The following is a 16,744-nucleotide window of genomic DNA, read 5'->3' as shown; positions in this document are numbered from 1 at the left end:
CATGCACATTATTATGCGATCATTTCTAGAAGAGGCTTGGTAAGGGGGGTGGGGTAGAATGGGCTTGGATGATGGTGTTGGCAATGATGCAAAAAATGTTGCACTATTAAAAAGTCATTTCAACTGTGACAACAACACCTGGTTATTTTTATTTTATTGGGTACAGAATTATTGTTATATATCTGGGAGGCCAACATATTATAAATTATATCATTAATTGGAAAGAAACCCAAGTTTGATCACATTCTTCAAAAATGGACAGATACATCTGGAGTTATTGTTATAACTCAAGAGTCGTCAAGCCATCAAATCCAATAGGGTTAATTCTTTCTGGTGCCCAAGTCCTTTGACCCTTAACCAGCATCATGCATTGAATATCTACATACTAAATCTATGTTTGGTATATTGGCAACAGTCATTTGTAGAGGAGCATTGAAAGTTTCCCATATTAGAACACTTTTTTGGCTGTCCATTATGCCTTTTGGAGAGCAGGGAATGCAAGTGATGTTCCAGCAGCTGGTGGACTGGGTACTTCAGAAAACTCAGGGCTTTGCTGCTGCTTGCCTTGACGCTATAATAATTTACTGGCATGCCTGGCAGGACCATCCATTCCATGCAGACAATAAAACCTGGATTCAGAGTGAATCCCCAGAAAGGCATCCTAGCCAAGAGGTATATTTATTAGGATGGGAGGGATGCATATTGTTTCAGTAAAGCAGCAGGTCTGAATAATGTCCATGGAAAAAACAAATCCCAACACTATTGTTTGGGCTGAAAACTTTGACAATCATTTTAAAGAGTTACAGGTTAGGTTGTGCTTCGTAGTCCTAATTCTCTCTCTATATATATAACTCTCCTCTCATGTTTTTCTCAACAAAATGTCTACATATGAAGCAACTACTTATTTCTCTCAATGTAAATCAGATTTTGTACTAATAAAGATAATGAATGGTAAACAAAGCCAGTACAAATAACAAAAAAGCAACAACAACAAAAGGAAAACCAAGAAAAACATTTTACAACAAACAATAACTATTTTAGGACACTGTGAATAATAGTGTTTATTTTATATATGAATATATTGGTAGGTTCCAGATAATCTTGGCAGAGCTTAAATAACATAAAACAGTGGCGCCATCCTAAGAGATTTACAGGCCATGCCATCAAGTCTCCATTTAATTTACTTACTTTATGATTGATGATTTAGCTCTGACACAAAGTTAATGCTTATGTTACCTAACATTTGTTTTCAAGATAGCTCAGGACTACTGTGTGAGCTTTTTGATTCTGAAATGGAGGCAAAGTATACATTTATATATATATATATATATATATATATATATATATATATATATATATATATATATACATTTGTATACTACAGGGGTGAGGTGTGTGGGTGTGTGTGTAAACATTTGACTGCCACTCTCGAAATCAATGAAATTGTAGGTAAATGTACAACAAATCCACACCCACTGTCCCGACTCAGTTACATTGTATTCTTTAGTTTTCTCTGGGTGGAATCAAGACAATTAAAATAATAATAATAATAATAATAATAATAATATATATATATATATATATATATATATAATGAACAGTATTTATTAAACTTAATTACTGGATATATCACTGTTTCAAATACATTCAGCTAAAACTGTATACATTTAAAATATGTAAAAGTAACTGCTGATTAACTTTTATTTTTCTCCCCACACAAATGTATTTTACACAATGTTATGAGCCTCAACTTGGCTATAACTGTTGAATACTGTGAATATACATAATACTCGAATATGTAGTATGTGCTACTGATAATTAATCATCATTTTCTCATGATAAGATCAGTGGGCACAAACTGCTGTGCCCGCCTGCAGCTCCTAATACACTGGCTACACGCACAAATCAGTACCATCCGACTGTGGGCTGCGATTACCAGTAAATACAGGTCGTTTCTGACGTGTAATAAAGTTCATGAAATAGGACCTTACAATAAAAATTGAACCAGAAAAAACCCCAGCTGCTGGCTGTGGAGAAGTTAGTCCACTTGTTTGTGTCGGTCCGCCGGCCCCTCCTCTGCGCTGTGACTCAAGCGCCGGGAATCGGCTGCGCAGCGCGGAGGGAAGCCCAGGCAGCCGGCGGCTCCGTCTCTGTCACTGGGATTTGCACCAGCTGGAAACAATGGAGCAACTTGCTTTGTGTCACAATATAGCGCCAAGCACTGTATAAATTAGTCTTGCTTTTGCACGATCGGTAATGATTTAGCGAAGACAACCCGGCGCTGAAATCCACCGTCTCCAATGGTCCACAGCAACATGCCCAAAACCCCCTCAACTTCTCAAGAGATCCACATGGACACCCTGGAAAACCCGGGTTTACAGGTATGTAGCTCTTACATATACCGATTTAAGGTGGATGAGTAGTGGTTCATGTTAACTTAGTGGCGTTAGTTTAACATTGAATTTGAACAAAGGTAATAAGAGCCGTAATTGGTTTCTGCTTTGAAACGCATCGTCCTAAATAACGGGGCCACTTTGACAAGTTTCTGTGTATTGTTTTACACATGTCGATCACATGTATACAGAGAGATCAGACCATGTGTGCTGTATTACATACTATAATTGAAATAATACAAGGTCTGCCAATTACACTCTCTAGGAAAGGTATTAGTTAATTGTGCTACTTTTAAATGAGTTGTTCATACACAAATGCAAATTATACAATGCAACGGCTTATCTTAATGATTTTATTGTTGTTCTAGAATGTCTTGCAATAGAATTCTCGTCATGCTCTTATTGGAGTGATGTCTTCCCATGCGGATCAAATAGTACTGGTCTCTGGTCAGTAATAATAATTCAAAAGAAACAGAACAGTCCTGTGTTTGAGTTTTCTCAAACTGAAGACAAACAGTACAACCACAGCGTTATGTTATAATGTTTAAATAAAGACCTTAACTCTTTAGTTAGCTGCTGTTATTTAATTAGCTGTTTTTTTTTTTTTTTTTTTTTTTTTTTTTAAATGATGGAAACTGAATGGATAATCCTAAAAATCAAAAAGGGACAAATATTTTGACAAAACACCCAACTCTGACAGTTGTTGTGTCAAGGTGTGCTATAATGCATGGGATTACAACAGCCATTAGGTTAGCCGCAATAAAATTGGTTAGTCAGTCAAGGTGTGGGGATACTTGACCATTATAGCTGTTGGTTTGAGAAGTGATTTTAGTTTATGCCCAATACAACCAGATTCTCCAGATTAAACTTCTCCAAAAGGTGTTTTTATTTTCTTACAGCAATAATGAAACTGCACATGTCACCACAAGTACAATGCAGATATTATAACGCAAGGCATTACAGCTCTGCCCTGATCTGGCTCATAATGAGCCCCCTTGAACATCTTGTAGACTATTCTTGTCTGATTCGCTGAAAGCTCACTCATAAATCTATGTTCTTCATAGTCTGTACCGATATATCTGCCAGAAAAGAGATTAATTTGAACAAAAACAGCTTGAGGATCTTGTCCAAATAGTGTGTTAGCTTTGTGGGTAAAACACTGGCCTTATGGATTGCTGGCACATGATGCCAGTTACTGTATGTTTGTGGAAGTTTTCACATTTCCAGTGGCTAGTCATGATCACTTCCATATTATGACCACTGATATGTGCATTATTGACTGTGCAGCGCGCTTACAGCTGGTTTCATGGACTATGATTAGCATTGATCTAAGACTACCTAATGTTATTTTAGATAAGGAATTCCTAAACTAGTGCAGATCTGGGTCGGGAAAACAGCCATTAGTTCAGGATTCAACCTGGGGCTCTCTGAACACCTTAGTACACATGATGTTCTTGACTGGTAAAACCAGTTCTGGATATTGTGACAGGGAGAATTGGTCCGATACAGAGCACTTCCTGTGTTTGCTCACTGTAGTACACCTGCTTGAATTCACCACAATAAGTCACCACTGCAGATTGTGATGTGGGGGAGGTCAACAAAAGAAAGCTTGGTCACATAGATCTAGTCACTGGGTCTTTATGAGTTCGGATGGGGCTATGAAATTACCTTAAGATGATAAAACAGAACATGTAAATTACTTTAGGCATGGCACCTTTGCCAATATGAATGTGTGCTTAATTAACATGTGCAGCCAGTGATGGCCAGTATTGTTACATTAAATAAATAGGTACCTATTTCAGTATAACCTTTATTGAAATCTTTATCTACTATATATTGCAAATAAATTGTAATTGGAGCAGAATTAAAATGAAACAATTACAAATAAAATCTTAACTCCATATGATGTACAGAAGCATAGGCTATTGCTATTGTTTTAGTTTGAAAATAAAAGATCCATAAAATATGACACTCTAAATAAAAAAAATGTTAAAGCACATTGGATTAATTGCATCTCCTCTGAATCCACTAGTGACACATGTAGTTTTACCTGTCATTGGAAACCACACTAATAATACAGTTAACATGTTTCAGTCATAACCATCAACAGTTAGTTAGTTAGTTGAGTGTTTTAGTATGCAATTTGTGCTCTTCTGCAACTAAAATAGAAATAGAGGAAGCCTAAAGATAACCAATTGGTTTTAGGGATAATGTTGAAAGATAATCTGAAAAGAATCAAACTGCAGGCAACATAAATGCATTTCCTTCTAAATTTCTACTGCCTGAGTGCTTCCTGTTACCAGGCAAACCTTGATGAAATGTACATTACCAGGGGCTGACTTTTAAGTAGAACAGCCATAGCTGACAATCACTGTGATTTAAGTTAATGGGAATTAATGAGTCTTTCTCACACCAAGGTCTGCACTGGAGACCAAAAATGCAGTTCCGAAGCTTAAGTTCAGATTCAAATGCAAATGCAGTAAAACTATAACATTACAAGGAAAAGCCTGGACTACTTTGGGGGCACAAGGCTGAACATTTTTCCTTCAAATCACAGCTGGATGCCACCTTTCTGATTTGGATTTTTTTTAGTGTTCTGATGAAACTTCTTGAAGTGATTTTTATTTTTATGGAAAAATCTTTTATTCTCTGTGACCACAATATGCTTCATTATTTTATCCTGTGAAATATAGGTCTTGTTGCACTTTTCTATATGTCCTCTTGTCTTTTATAAATGAAAAACACCCCCACACACTGTATTATGCAACCTCTTCCTCTGTTCTTTTAAAAAAGCTTCAGTATTAAACCATTAACAGTAGAATTATTATAGAATTATTATGATTTACTCTATATATCACTTTATTGCAGGTGTTTTACATTTGGGAATCTAGTTGAGAGCAATCTATTAGCACCTGCATGGTTTTCATTTATTTTAATTTCATTATTATTAAATATGCATCATTAAAATCATTGTGGCTTGCTCCTTGCCTCACGCTCGTTCCTTGACCATAGTCAATGGCAGATCCAGCACTAGGCTTACTGATTCATGACGCAGTAGTTCTCCTGTGAAAGGTACGCACTGCATTCGGATTCTTTTCATCTCCATACGGAACCACCGTGCTTATATTCCGTTACTCCACAACACTGTGCGCAACAAGTGGGTAATACTGATTGACTTTTCACTTTTCCTGCCACTGACCAGCTGAACAGTCAGAATATTTTAAATTTAAAATATTCAGAATAAAATAAATTGGAATATTCACATTCATATTCTGAATGCTCTGTTTACATACATCGGAATACTCGATATTCCACATTTACATGGCAAGTGGAATATTCCCTATATGCTATTAATGTCCCGCTGCAAACCTGAACTCAGTGAAAGTGTTTGAAGTTGATCTGCAATTGTGTTGAGAGCTAGTATTATTGTAGCATATTGAACAATAGACAGACTTCGAGATGTCTTTTTTCAGATATGGAATTTATATTTTGAGATTGTTCTGGACTCTGAGGGTCTTGTGGTGAGATGCATTGATGTAGTCTGGCACGTTTGTATTGTTACTGCGAGCAAGGAGACACATTGGGGATTGCACAGACATAAGAGTTGAGCCAAGCTGAGTCATCCAAGCAAAAGTAGCAGCTCTTCCTTGAACCCTTCACCACATTTTACGTCACTCTCTTTTCACGGGTGCATTTTTGTGGGTTGAGCGTCAAATTCTGAATGCCGTTTACAGGCCTCAGAATGAATCTTTAGTATTATGAATATAGAGGTTCCTCTGGGCCTGGGTTTGAGACTCCTGTTCTAGCATTGAGGTCTCCATCCGTTGTCTGCTTAAACCCTCAATTTCAGAATATTTAATGAAAAATATAGTATTTGTTGGTAACTGTATTGTTTTTCCACAATTGGTGTATGGTTGCATAAATGTATAATGTTTCACTTTCAGATCTTGGGTAGATTGAAAAATGGGAAACCCTGTAGCTCATCAATCTTGTAACATAGCAATGAACCAAATCTCAGGGTAGGACTCAAAAGAAAGAAGTCTTTGAATTAAACAGATGCTAACCAGTGCACTTGTATAAGTATATACGTTAATATAGTTCAAAAGGTGTCTCTTGTTGTATAAGAGATGTCATCTCATTTAGTTTGATACAATTGCTAAGGAATTGCATCAGATTGTAATACTGTACTAACAAGAAATCATTAATTTCATATTTTTAAAGATAGTGTTTAGCTGACATTTGTCATGTTATCAGTTATGTTTGAACTTTTTTGTTATTGTCATGCCAAGCATAAATGTTTCAAAGGACAATTTTAAATAAAAATGTAAGAATCAACATAAAACTATATCTGCACAATTGTATACTGTATCAAGTATCTGTGTGGTTCAGTTGGAAGAAAGTTCATTTTGTAGATGTATATATAAAATAAATAAAATGTATAATGATAAAATGTATATATGAAGCAACCCTCTGCAATACTGAAAATAAATAAATAGGTGACATGAAAAGCAGCGAATATGAATTGGTTTTCCTTCTTCTGATAATAAGCGTTAAAGTAAGAAACATGATAATAATTGGTTGACTGTCTTACACTGTTGTTGAAATGCTTTACATTTAAATTTCTCAATTTTCAGAAACCACTGAATCATAGGAAGGGCCCAGATTTGAAGCAGCTATGCCTGAACTGAACTAGAAGGCCCACCCTACAATCCAAAACGAAGCAAAAACTTATGTTCCTAGAAAATAGATTATTTTTAACAAAGAATAATATCATTGGGCACATCATATGAGTCTCCCTTCTCCCCTTGCTCTCTAAAACCTTTGAGCAGACAGTTCACCATTAGATATCATAACTTCTATCTCACCACTCACTCCTTGACTTGCTGCAATCTGGCTTTCACTTTGCTTACTCTCCTATCTGTCACCAATTCCCTTAACTCTGCTTGTGCGTCCTCCCTTTCTTCTGTCCTAATCCTCCCTGATCTCTTTGCAGCCTTTGACACTTAGTCTTCTGACCCTTTCACCCCCTCTCACATCTCTTCCTGCCTCTCTGTTCTTTCCTCCAAACATGTACTGCATGATACAATTAAGCAATTAACATCCTGTCATGCTCTGAGGCATGTATGAAAATGCTGAGCAGGCCCAGTTGACCTCGATTTTGGATCAAGATGGCAAGAGGAGAGTTAAGTGGTGCAAAAATCATAGGCACTGGTCTACAGAGATGTGGAAAAAAGTTATATGGTCAGATAGTCATCTTTCACCATATTCTCAACAAGTGGGGCGAGGGCATGTGTGGCGACACCAAGAGAACGGTACAGGCCTGACTGCTTGACCCCTACAGTGAGGGGGTCCAGAGGCTATGTTATGCTATGGGGGGCATTTTCTTGGCATTGTTTGGGTCCACTTGTCCCCTTAGGGGCCTTTGTAATGATTTGCAGTGACCCTTCTAAGTGATCACCTTTATCCTATGGTGAAACATTTCTATCCTGATGGGAGTGGTCTCTTCAAGGATGACAATGCCCCATCCACAGGACACGAGGGCTCACTGAATGGTTTGATGAATATGAAAATGATGTGAATCATATGCTATGGTCTTCGCAGTCCCCAGATCTCAACCCAATTGAACACCTATGGGAGATTTTGGACTGATGTGTTAGACAGCACTCTCCACCACCATTATCAAAACACCAAATGAGGGAATATCTTTTGGAAGAATGGTGTCCATCCCTCCAGTAGAGTTCAGAGACTCACCTTACTGAGACACTTTGTTGTTTTTTCCTTTAAATTGTCTGCCGTCTATATATAGGACTTAACTGTATTATGTACTGTAATTGTAGTGTTTTGTCATGTGAACTGTCAGTCACATTAGAATTTATCAGAACGTTAAAAGCAATAAATTAACATCCAGTTACGCTTATTGAATATTTACATATGCTACTTTATATATTAAAGAACAATCAGTACATACAGTGAGGGGAAAAAAGTATTTGATCCCCTGCTGATTTTGTACGTTTGCCCACTGACAAAGAAATGATCAGTCTATAATTTTAATGGTAGGTGTATTTTAACAGTGAGAGACAGAATAACAACAACACAATCCAGAAAAATGCATTTCAAAAAAGTTATAAATTGATTTTGCATGTTAATGAGGGAAATAAGTATTTGATCCCCTATCAATCAGCAAGATTTCTGGCTCCCAGGTGTCTTTTATACAGGTAACGAGCTGAGATTAGGAGCACTCTCTTAAAGGCAGTGCTCCTAATCTCAGCTCGTTACCTGTATAAAAGACACCTGTCCACAGAAGCAATCAATCAATCAGATTCCAAACTCTCCACCATGGCCAAGACCAAAGAGCTGTCCAAGGATGTCAGGGACAAGACTGTAGACCTACACAAGGCTGGAATTGGCTACAAGACCATCGCCAAGCAGCTTGGTGAGAAGGTGACAACAGTTGGTGCGATTATTCGCAAATGGAAGAAACACAAAACAACTGTCAGTCTCCCTCGCTCTGGGGCTCCATGCAAGATCTCACCTCGTGGAGTTTCAATGATCATGAGAACGGTGAGGAATCAGCCCAGAACTACACGGGAGGATCTTGTTAATGATCTCAAGGCAGCTGGGACCATAGTCACCAAGAAAACAATTGGTAACACACTACGCCATGAAGGACTGAAATCCTGCAGCGCCCGCAAGGTTCCCCTGCTCAAGAAAGCACATGTACAGGCCCGTCTGAAGTTCGCCAATGAACATCTGAATGATTCAGAGGAGAACTGGGTGAAAGTGTTGTGGTCAGATGAAACCAAATTCGAGCTCTTTGGCATCAACTCAACTCGCCGTGTTTGGAGGAGGAGGAATGACCCCAAGAACACCATCCCCACCGTCAAACATGGAGGTGGAAACATTATGCTTTGGGGGTGTTTTTCTGCTGAGGGGACAGGACAACTGCACCGCATCAAAAAGACGATGGATGGGGCCATGTACCGTCAAATCTTGGGTGAGAACCTCCTTCCCTCAGCCAGGGCATTGAAAATGGGTCGTGGATGGGTATTCCAGCATGACAATGACCCAAAACACACAGCCAAGGCAACAAAGGAGTGGCTCAAGAAGAAGCACATTAAGGTCCTGGAGTGGCCTAGCCAGTGTCCAGACCTTAATCCCATAGAAAATCTGTGGAGGGAGCTGAAGGTTCGAGTTGCCAAACGTCAGCCTTGAAACCTTAATGACTTGGAGAGGATCTGCAAAGAGGAGTGGGACAAAATCCCTCCTGAGATGTGTGCAAACCTGGTGGCAACTACAAGAAACATCTGACCTCTGTGATTGCCAACAAGGGTTTTGACACCAAGTACTAAGTCGAAGGGGTCAAATACTTATTTCCCTCATTAACATGCAAATCAGTTTATAACGTTTTTGAAATGCATTTGTGTTGTTATTCTGTCTCTCACTGTTAAAATACACCTACCATTAAAATTATAGACTGATCATTTCTTTGTCAGTGGGCAAACGTACAAAATCAGCAGGGGATTAAATACTTTTTTCCCCTCACTGTACGTGTCCATGTCATGCTTAGGCAAGTATTTAAATATGCCCTGCGTTCGTAGTGGTCACTACAGATGACCAAAAAATCTTTCGTTTGCATATATTTTTTCTAGTGTAACCTGTTTTGTTAATCTGACAGAAATGAAAGCAAGCTCACACCATCTTTTTTTTGGACAGTACCCTACTGGCACAACTCTGGCACTTTTGTATCTGGACTAATGTCACAGATTACTTGTTTCTGCATGAATTTTATGACATGGTTACACACACTCGAACTTACATGGTACCATAGATATCAGTATATACAGTATTCCCTTAATTTATATGAATATTTGTTTTTTTGGGGCATTTGACCTAAATGTTACACATGACATGGATGTGTATGTTCAAACATAACATAAATGAAAAGCATTTTTATTTTAGAAGTGAAAAACTAGATACTTAGATTACAAAATATGATGTACTGTAGTCATATACCTACAAAGTACACTATATGCGTATCCTTAACCATAGTTGTAGATTGTATCTTTAATACATGTAATCTGAATTGTACATTTCAAAAGCTTGAAATTTGAATATTGAATATCATGAATATTTGATCTATACATTTGATAGTTTTTTTTGTATTAATCTATTTGTTAACAATTAATGCGATTCATGAGCTAGAATTCAACTGATCTTTAGAGATAATACTTGACATATTTCCTGTACAGTAAAATCATACTTTGAGGAGGCACACAATTTTCTAAATGTAGGCCCAGTAAAAGTAAGTTTACATGTATGATTTATAAGGGGGACTTGACTGACAGTCTTGAACTGTACATTAACTTTTGAAAGTGTGAATACCTTCTGTTCAAAGAGTTGGTGAGAATTGATCACATAAGAAGGGCTTGTAAAATATGTTGGCAATGCGCTCAGTTTTTCAGTGAGATTAAGAAACCCGTATGGTGCTTTTTTGACCTAGAATATATCTGTACTAGGATGAAAACAAGAACAAAATATCTCCATGCCCAGTGTCTGTGCAAGAAGAAGATTGGTATTTCGGTTTTATTTATAATTCCCAACTCCTAGGGGAATATATCCGTGAAAATGGGCATATTTGTTCTCAAAGTGTTTTCCCGTTGCTATGGGAGACCTACTTGAACTGTACAGATCTACTTTCCATTGAAACGCATCCATTTTGTTCCTGTTTCTAATGTTTATAATTCTCATCACAATAAGTGAAAACTACTTGATTGTGGTTGAAATGTTTTGATAATGGGAATAATTGTTTTCAATTTTGTACATATTAATTGGAGCTATTATATAATATTGTATGAGTCAATCATTATGAATCTGTATATCACCACTGTTTATATTTGTTCTTGATATCTTGTTTTAGCTGAATGATTTTGAAGGGAAATTTGTGCTGTCGCTAAAATGATTGGTTTATATGTACTCATCTTAGTATGAGTGATGGGATTTGTGCATCTACATTCAGTGGTAGTTTGACTGTATGGCTCCATTTTCATTGGGACACTTTTGCAGAGTTTACATATGTTTTGATTTTACTCAACACAATATGCTCGGGTTAGAGATTAAATGGCCCTCTCTTTGCAAAGAGACTAAGCTACAAGGAGACATATGTTTTACTATTTAGATGTAGTCCAGCAGGGTTTTTCTGTGAATGATTGAATGAGCCTTATATGTGTTTTTTTATGAATGTGCTTTTTTATAGCCTCATGCTAAAGGAGCTCGGAGAAAAGGCAGATTTAAGGGATCTGATGGGAGTACTTCTTCAGATACCACCTCAAACAGTTTTGTGCGACAGGTAAGTCAGAATTGTTTCAAGTGTGCTTGCGGAGCTCAATGTCTACGTGTATTAAACTGCATTTTGTCATTTTATTGTTCCTATGGATATATTGTAATTTTGAGTAAAGTGTAGTTTCCCACAATCTTATGAGTAAATTGGTTGCAATATGAGACTTTTTGTCACTATCTATTTGAAGAACTCCTGAAGGTGATGTTTTGAGTGAGTAATACGTTTATCTACAAATGGATTTGAAAATCGATAAATAAATTGGATAAAGCAATCATGGCTAGAAAATAAATGTTTCTCATACACTGTAATTCTGCTTAATACTTGGAAATTAGTGACTGAGATATTTGTGGCTGCATGAAATCATTTAACAGGTTGCTGATCAGATAATTAAGAACATTTATTATTATTATTATTATTATTATTATATACCCCATTTATGGGACTTAATTCATGTTGCTAAATTTTATATTCAAGGAGATCTGGCATATGTGTAACTTATTAGAAAACTCCCCAAAAGGGGAAACGGATACGTTCTGCACAAAAGCGCTATATTGTGATTATGAATAGGTCCCTTACAAGACCGCAAAGCACTTGCAATATAATACTCCTAGAATACTTGTCCTGATCTCCATTACTAAAATGTCGGTAACACTTTAGATTGCGTGACCAAATTTAATATTAAATGCATATTCAATTGAAAATCTATTAACATTCAACTACTTGATAATTTAAGTTTAATAGAATGTTAATGTAATATCTATCTATAACAAAAACGTTGTCATCTTGGAAAAAAACAATGGCTCGGCAATCTAAAGTGGAGATATCTGCATTTGCCCGAAACTTGGCTTATGGGTTTTGGTATCAGATATTACATTTGTCATTCTATTGGTGTTTATTTAGCAAATAGTTTAATGTTTATAGATCATCAATAGAATATCTATTTAATATTAAATTGGGCCACATAATCTAAAGCATTACCAGAATTTATAATTATAAAGGAAAGTTCTCTCTATTGGCATTGCCAGCACCTTAATATATATAGTCTTCATCAGTTTCGATTAGTGACCAAACTGATGACTTCCCCTTTAGATCTCAATATATTTACTTTTGCTTCTGAAGGGGCACATGGTTCTAGTTACCTAGAACTGAAATCTGATCGTTCAGACATACTGTATGACACATTATATAATGTAACCTCATTGCTAATTATTATTATTATTATTATTATTATTATTATTAAAAGTATTAGTATTATTAGTAGTAGTAATAGTAGCAGTATCATATTGAAATCTGTTTTTTTTTTTTTTTTTCATTGAATGAAAACATCATCTACATTTTGGAGCCTGATTTTAGAACAAAGCATGTTTTTAACCACTCAGCTTTCTATACAGATCTATCTATTTAAGGTAATATATATTATTATTAAGTGTATCTACCCTGGTGCCTAACTTATAGTACAAGTCAAAAAATAATGCATCCAAAGTGTATTTTAAAACATACCCCAGCTATACAAAGGAACAGTCTTTTGAATTTAAAATGCCACTGCCATTCCAATGCACTGTCTATATCATTCCTCGCATCTCAAGCAATACCTGACACACAGCACCTTGTATTAGTCATCAGAAGAGGACATTTAAAACTGTAGTCACATTCCTGGCGAGGCACTTTAGTGGGTAAGAACAGCCATAAATAGGCATGTAATCAATGAAGTTTTTGCTCTGGGTTTTGTTACTTTGTCTTAACATCTCTTCTATTTATGTTTTATTTAAAAATACACTGTTTAAATAATATCTTGACACCCACATGGTCATGGTCATTTTTCTAAAGGGGATAAATGAAAGAATCTGTCCTGTCAGTGACAAAATAGCCTGCTTTGTGTACGCCACTTTTAGAATTGCAGGTGGATGTATATAAAATACAAATCCAACATACTGAAAGAAATCGAAAATTAAAAATTAAATATATATACGGTCCATAAATATTTGGACAGTGACATAATTGTCATAATTTTGGCTCTGTACACCACCACAATGGATTTGAAAAGAAAAAATGTGCTTTAAGTGTAGACTTTCATCTTTAATTTGAGGGTAGTTACATCCAAATTGGGTGAATGGTGTAGGAATTACACCCACTTTTATATGTGGTCCCTCCAGTTTTAGGAGCTCAAAAGTATTTGAACAAACTAACATAATCATTAATCATATTGTAAGTTTCAGAACTGTAAGGTTGCAAATCCTTTTCAGTCAATGACTGCCTGAAGTCTGGAACCCATAGACATCAGCAGATGCTGGGTTTCTTCCCTGGTGATGCTCTGCCAGGCCTGCACTGCAGCTGTCTTTAGTTCCTGCTTGTTCTTGGGGCGTCAAAAAAGTCACAAACATTATTCAAAACTAACATTTTATGCAAGTTCGATTGCCCGATCACCCTATTTTTCTGAAGGAACCATCGGTTTGTAGTCATAAAAACTGTATTTCTGCACCCAGAACTGTTGCTGTTATTTTGCATGCTTATTTTATTCCAGGCACTGCCGTGTAGCCTACAGCGCAGTGTGAACTGTGCACGCTCTGCGAATGCACGTATCAATGCACGTGCATAAAATGTAATTTTATTCATGATTTTCATGACTCTTCTGATTTTCTCCATTGACTCCCAGCAAAGCAGCTCCAGAGTTTGAACACCCCGGTGACGTAACGGCATATTTTTCTATCTCTGATTTGTGGTACATAGAATGAGGTGGACATTAAATATTCTGTGGAGTTTGTTTCTACTTACAGAATAACCTGAGAAAATATGGATTTTCAGTGAAGTTCCCCTTTTAAGGTGTGGTCATTCTTCGGTGCTTTGCTTGTGATTGTGATTACAATTGCTATTGTATCTCCATTAATATTGTGATCTGGACGCTTAAATCTCATTCTCTTCAATATCATTCTTCATATCTTCTCATTAACTTGGATTCTTGTAAATTTGTATATCAATTTTAAAATGTGCTAAAAAAACTTAATCTTCCATACTTGCCAGTAGTGCTGAAAGTGCCTACTTTTATAAAATTGTGTGCCTCTTCTCAAAGTATTATTTTACTGTAAATACAGGAAACATGTCGTACACTGAACTCCATGAGGAACTTGCTCTGCTTCCTGCTGTGCTTCGATGAGGTCATTAAACCTTCTTAATGGGTCAGTTGTTCATCTTGGAAGGAAAGAAAATACTTTCATTAAATGGTTTCAGTTAGTTTTAATGAGCAACAATGACCACTTATATTAAAATCAACCCCTCCCCCCCCCCCCCCGGCTTTGTTCAAGTTTTTTAACATTTCCAGGACCATTAATTATACCTGTCGATCTAATCACTGTTGCTCCCTGCTGCATATGACAGGCAAGTTACATATTAATGAAAGATACCTATATTAAAAAGTGTCAGAATTAAATGTATACATTATATTAGAATTGTGGGATCACCAGGAAATATTATGGAAATCCTAATGTATATTACACTCACCTAAAGGATTATTAGGAACACCATACTAATACTGTGTTTGACCCCCTTTCGCCTTCAGAACTGCCTTAATTCTACGTGGCATTGATTCAACAAGGTGCTGAAAGCATTCTTTAGAAATGTTGGCCCATATTGATAGGATAGCATCTTGCAGTTGATGGAGATTTGTGGGATGCACATCCAGGGCACGAAGCTCCCGTTCCACCACATCCCAAAGATGCTCTATTGGGTTGAGATCTGGAGACTGTGGGGGCCAGTTTAGTACAGTGAACTCATTGTCATGTTCAAGAAACCAATTTGAAATGATTCGACCTTTGTGACGTGGTGCATTATCCTGCTGGAAGTAGCCATCAGAGGATGGGTACATGGTGGTCATAAAGGGATGGACATGGTCAGAAACAATGCTCAGGTAGGCCATGGCATTTAAACGATGCCCAATTGGCACTAAGGGGCCTAAAGTGTGCCAAGAAAACATCCCCCACACCATTACACCACCACCACCAGCCTGCACAGTGGTAACAAGGCATGATGGATCCATGTTCTCATTCTGTTTACGCCAAATTCTGACTCTACCATCTGAATGTCGAGACTCATCAGACCAGGCAACATTTTTCCAGTCTTCAACTGTCCAATTTTGGTGAGCTTGTGCAAATTGTAGCCTCTTTTTCCTATTTGTAGTGGAGATGAGTGGTACCCGGTGGGGTCTTCTGCTGTTGTAGCCCATCCGCCTCAAGGTTGTACGTGTTGTGGCTTCACAAATGCTTTGCTGCATACCTCGGTTGTAACGAGTGGTTATTTCAGTCAAAGTTGCTCTTCTATCAGCTTGAATCAGTCGGCCCATTCTCCTCTGACCTCTAGCATCAACAAGGCATTTTCGCCCACAGGACTGCCGCATACTGGATGTTTTTCCCTTTTCACACCATTCTTTGTAAACCCTAGAAATGGTTGTGCGTGAAAATCCCAGTAACTGAGCAGATTGTGAAATACTCGGACCGGCCCGTCTGGCACCAACAACCATGCCACGCTCAAAATTGCTTAAATCACCTTTCTTTCCCATTCAGACATTCAGTTTGGAGTTCAGGAGATTGTCTTGACCAGGACCACACCCCTAAATGCATTGAAGCAACTGCCATGTGATTGGTTGGTTAGATAATTGCATTAATGAGAAATTGAACAGGTGTTCCTAATAATCCTTTAGGTGAGTGTATATTTTCATTATATTAAAAAATATTATATATATATATATATATATATATATATATATATATATATATATATATATATATATATAATTATTCGTTCAATATTTTGAAAATATAATTTATATGAAATGGGGAAAAGTAAAAAGAAAAGCAGGCATCTCCAAGGTTATCTAATGTTAACAGCATCAATTAATAAAATTTGTAGTAAAATGGTAGAAATAGATAACCTCAGTAGAGAGGAGGAAAACAAGTTATCCCAGAGATCTGGTATATATTCTAATTTATTTGTTTTTGAAAGAAAAAAAAAAGTTTTAAAAAGA

At 36.9% G+C, this 16,744-nt stretch overlaps 1 protein-coding gene across 2 annotated transcripts in view; it reads left to right on the top strand.

Moving 5' to 3' along the window:
- The first annotated feature begins 2,110 nt into the window (after window positions 1–2,110).
- Window positions 2,111–16,744, top strand: part of LOC136770378 (voltage-dependent L-type calcium channel subunit beta-2) — a 125,722-nt gene continuing 111,088 nt past the window's right edge. For both annotated transcript variants that reach the window (XM_066723394.1, XM_066723390.1), the window contains exons 1-2: window positions 2,111–2,381; window positions 11,647–11,739. In XM_066723394.1, coding sequence (XP_066579491.1) covers window positions 2,301–2,381; window positions 11,647–11,739 — 174 coding nt within the window. In that variant the 5' untranslated portion in view covers window positions 2,111–2,300. The remainder of the gene's footprint in view (window positions 2,382–11,646; window positions 11,740–16,744) is intronic.

This window comes from Amia ocellicauda, chromosome 2, assembly GCF_036373705.1.
Source record: "Amia ocellicauda isolate fAmiCal2 chromosome 2, fAmiCal2.hap1, whole genome shotgun sequence".
In the NCBI taxonomy this organism is placed as follows: domain Eukaryota; kingdom Metazoa; phylum Chordata; class Actinopteri; order Amiiformes; family Amiidae; genus Amia; species Amia ocellicauda.
Note: the sequence above shows the minus strand (reverse complement) of the source record. Positions and strands in the feature narration are given on the sequence as shown.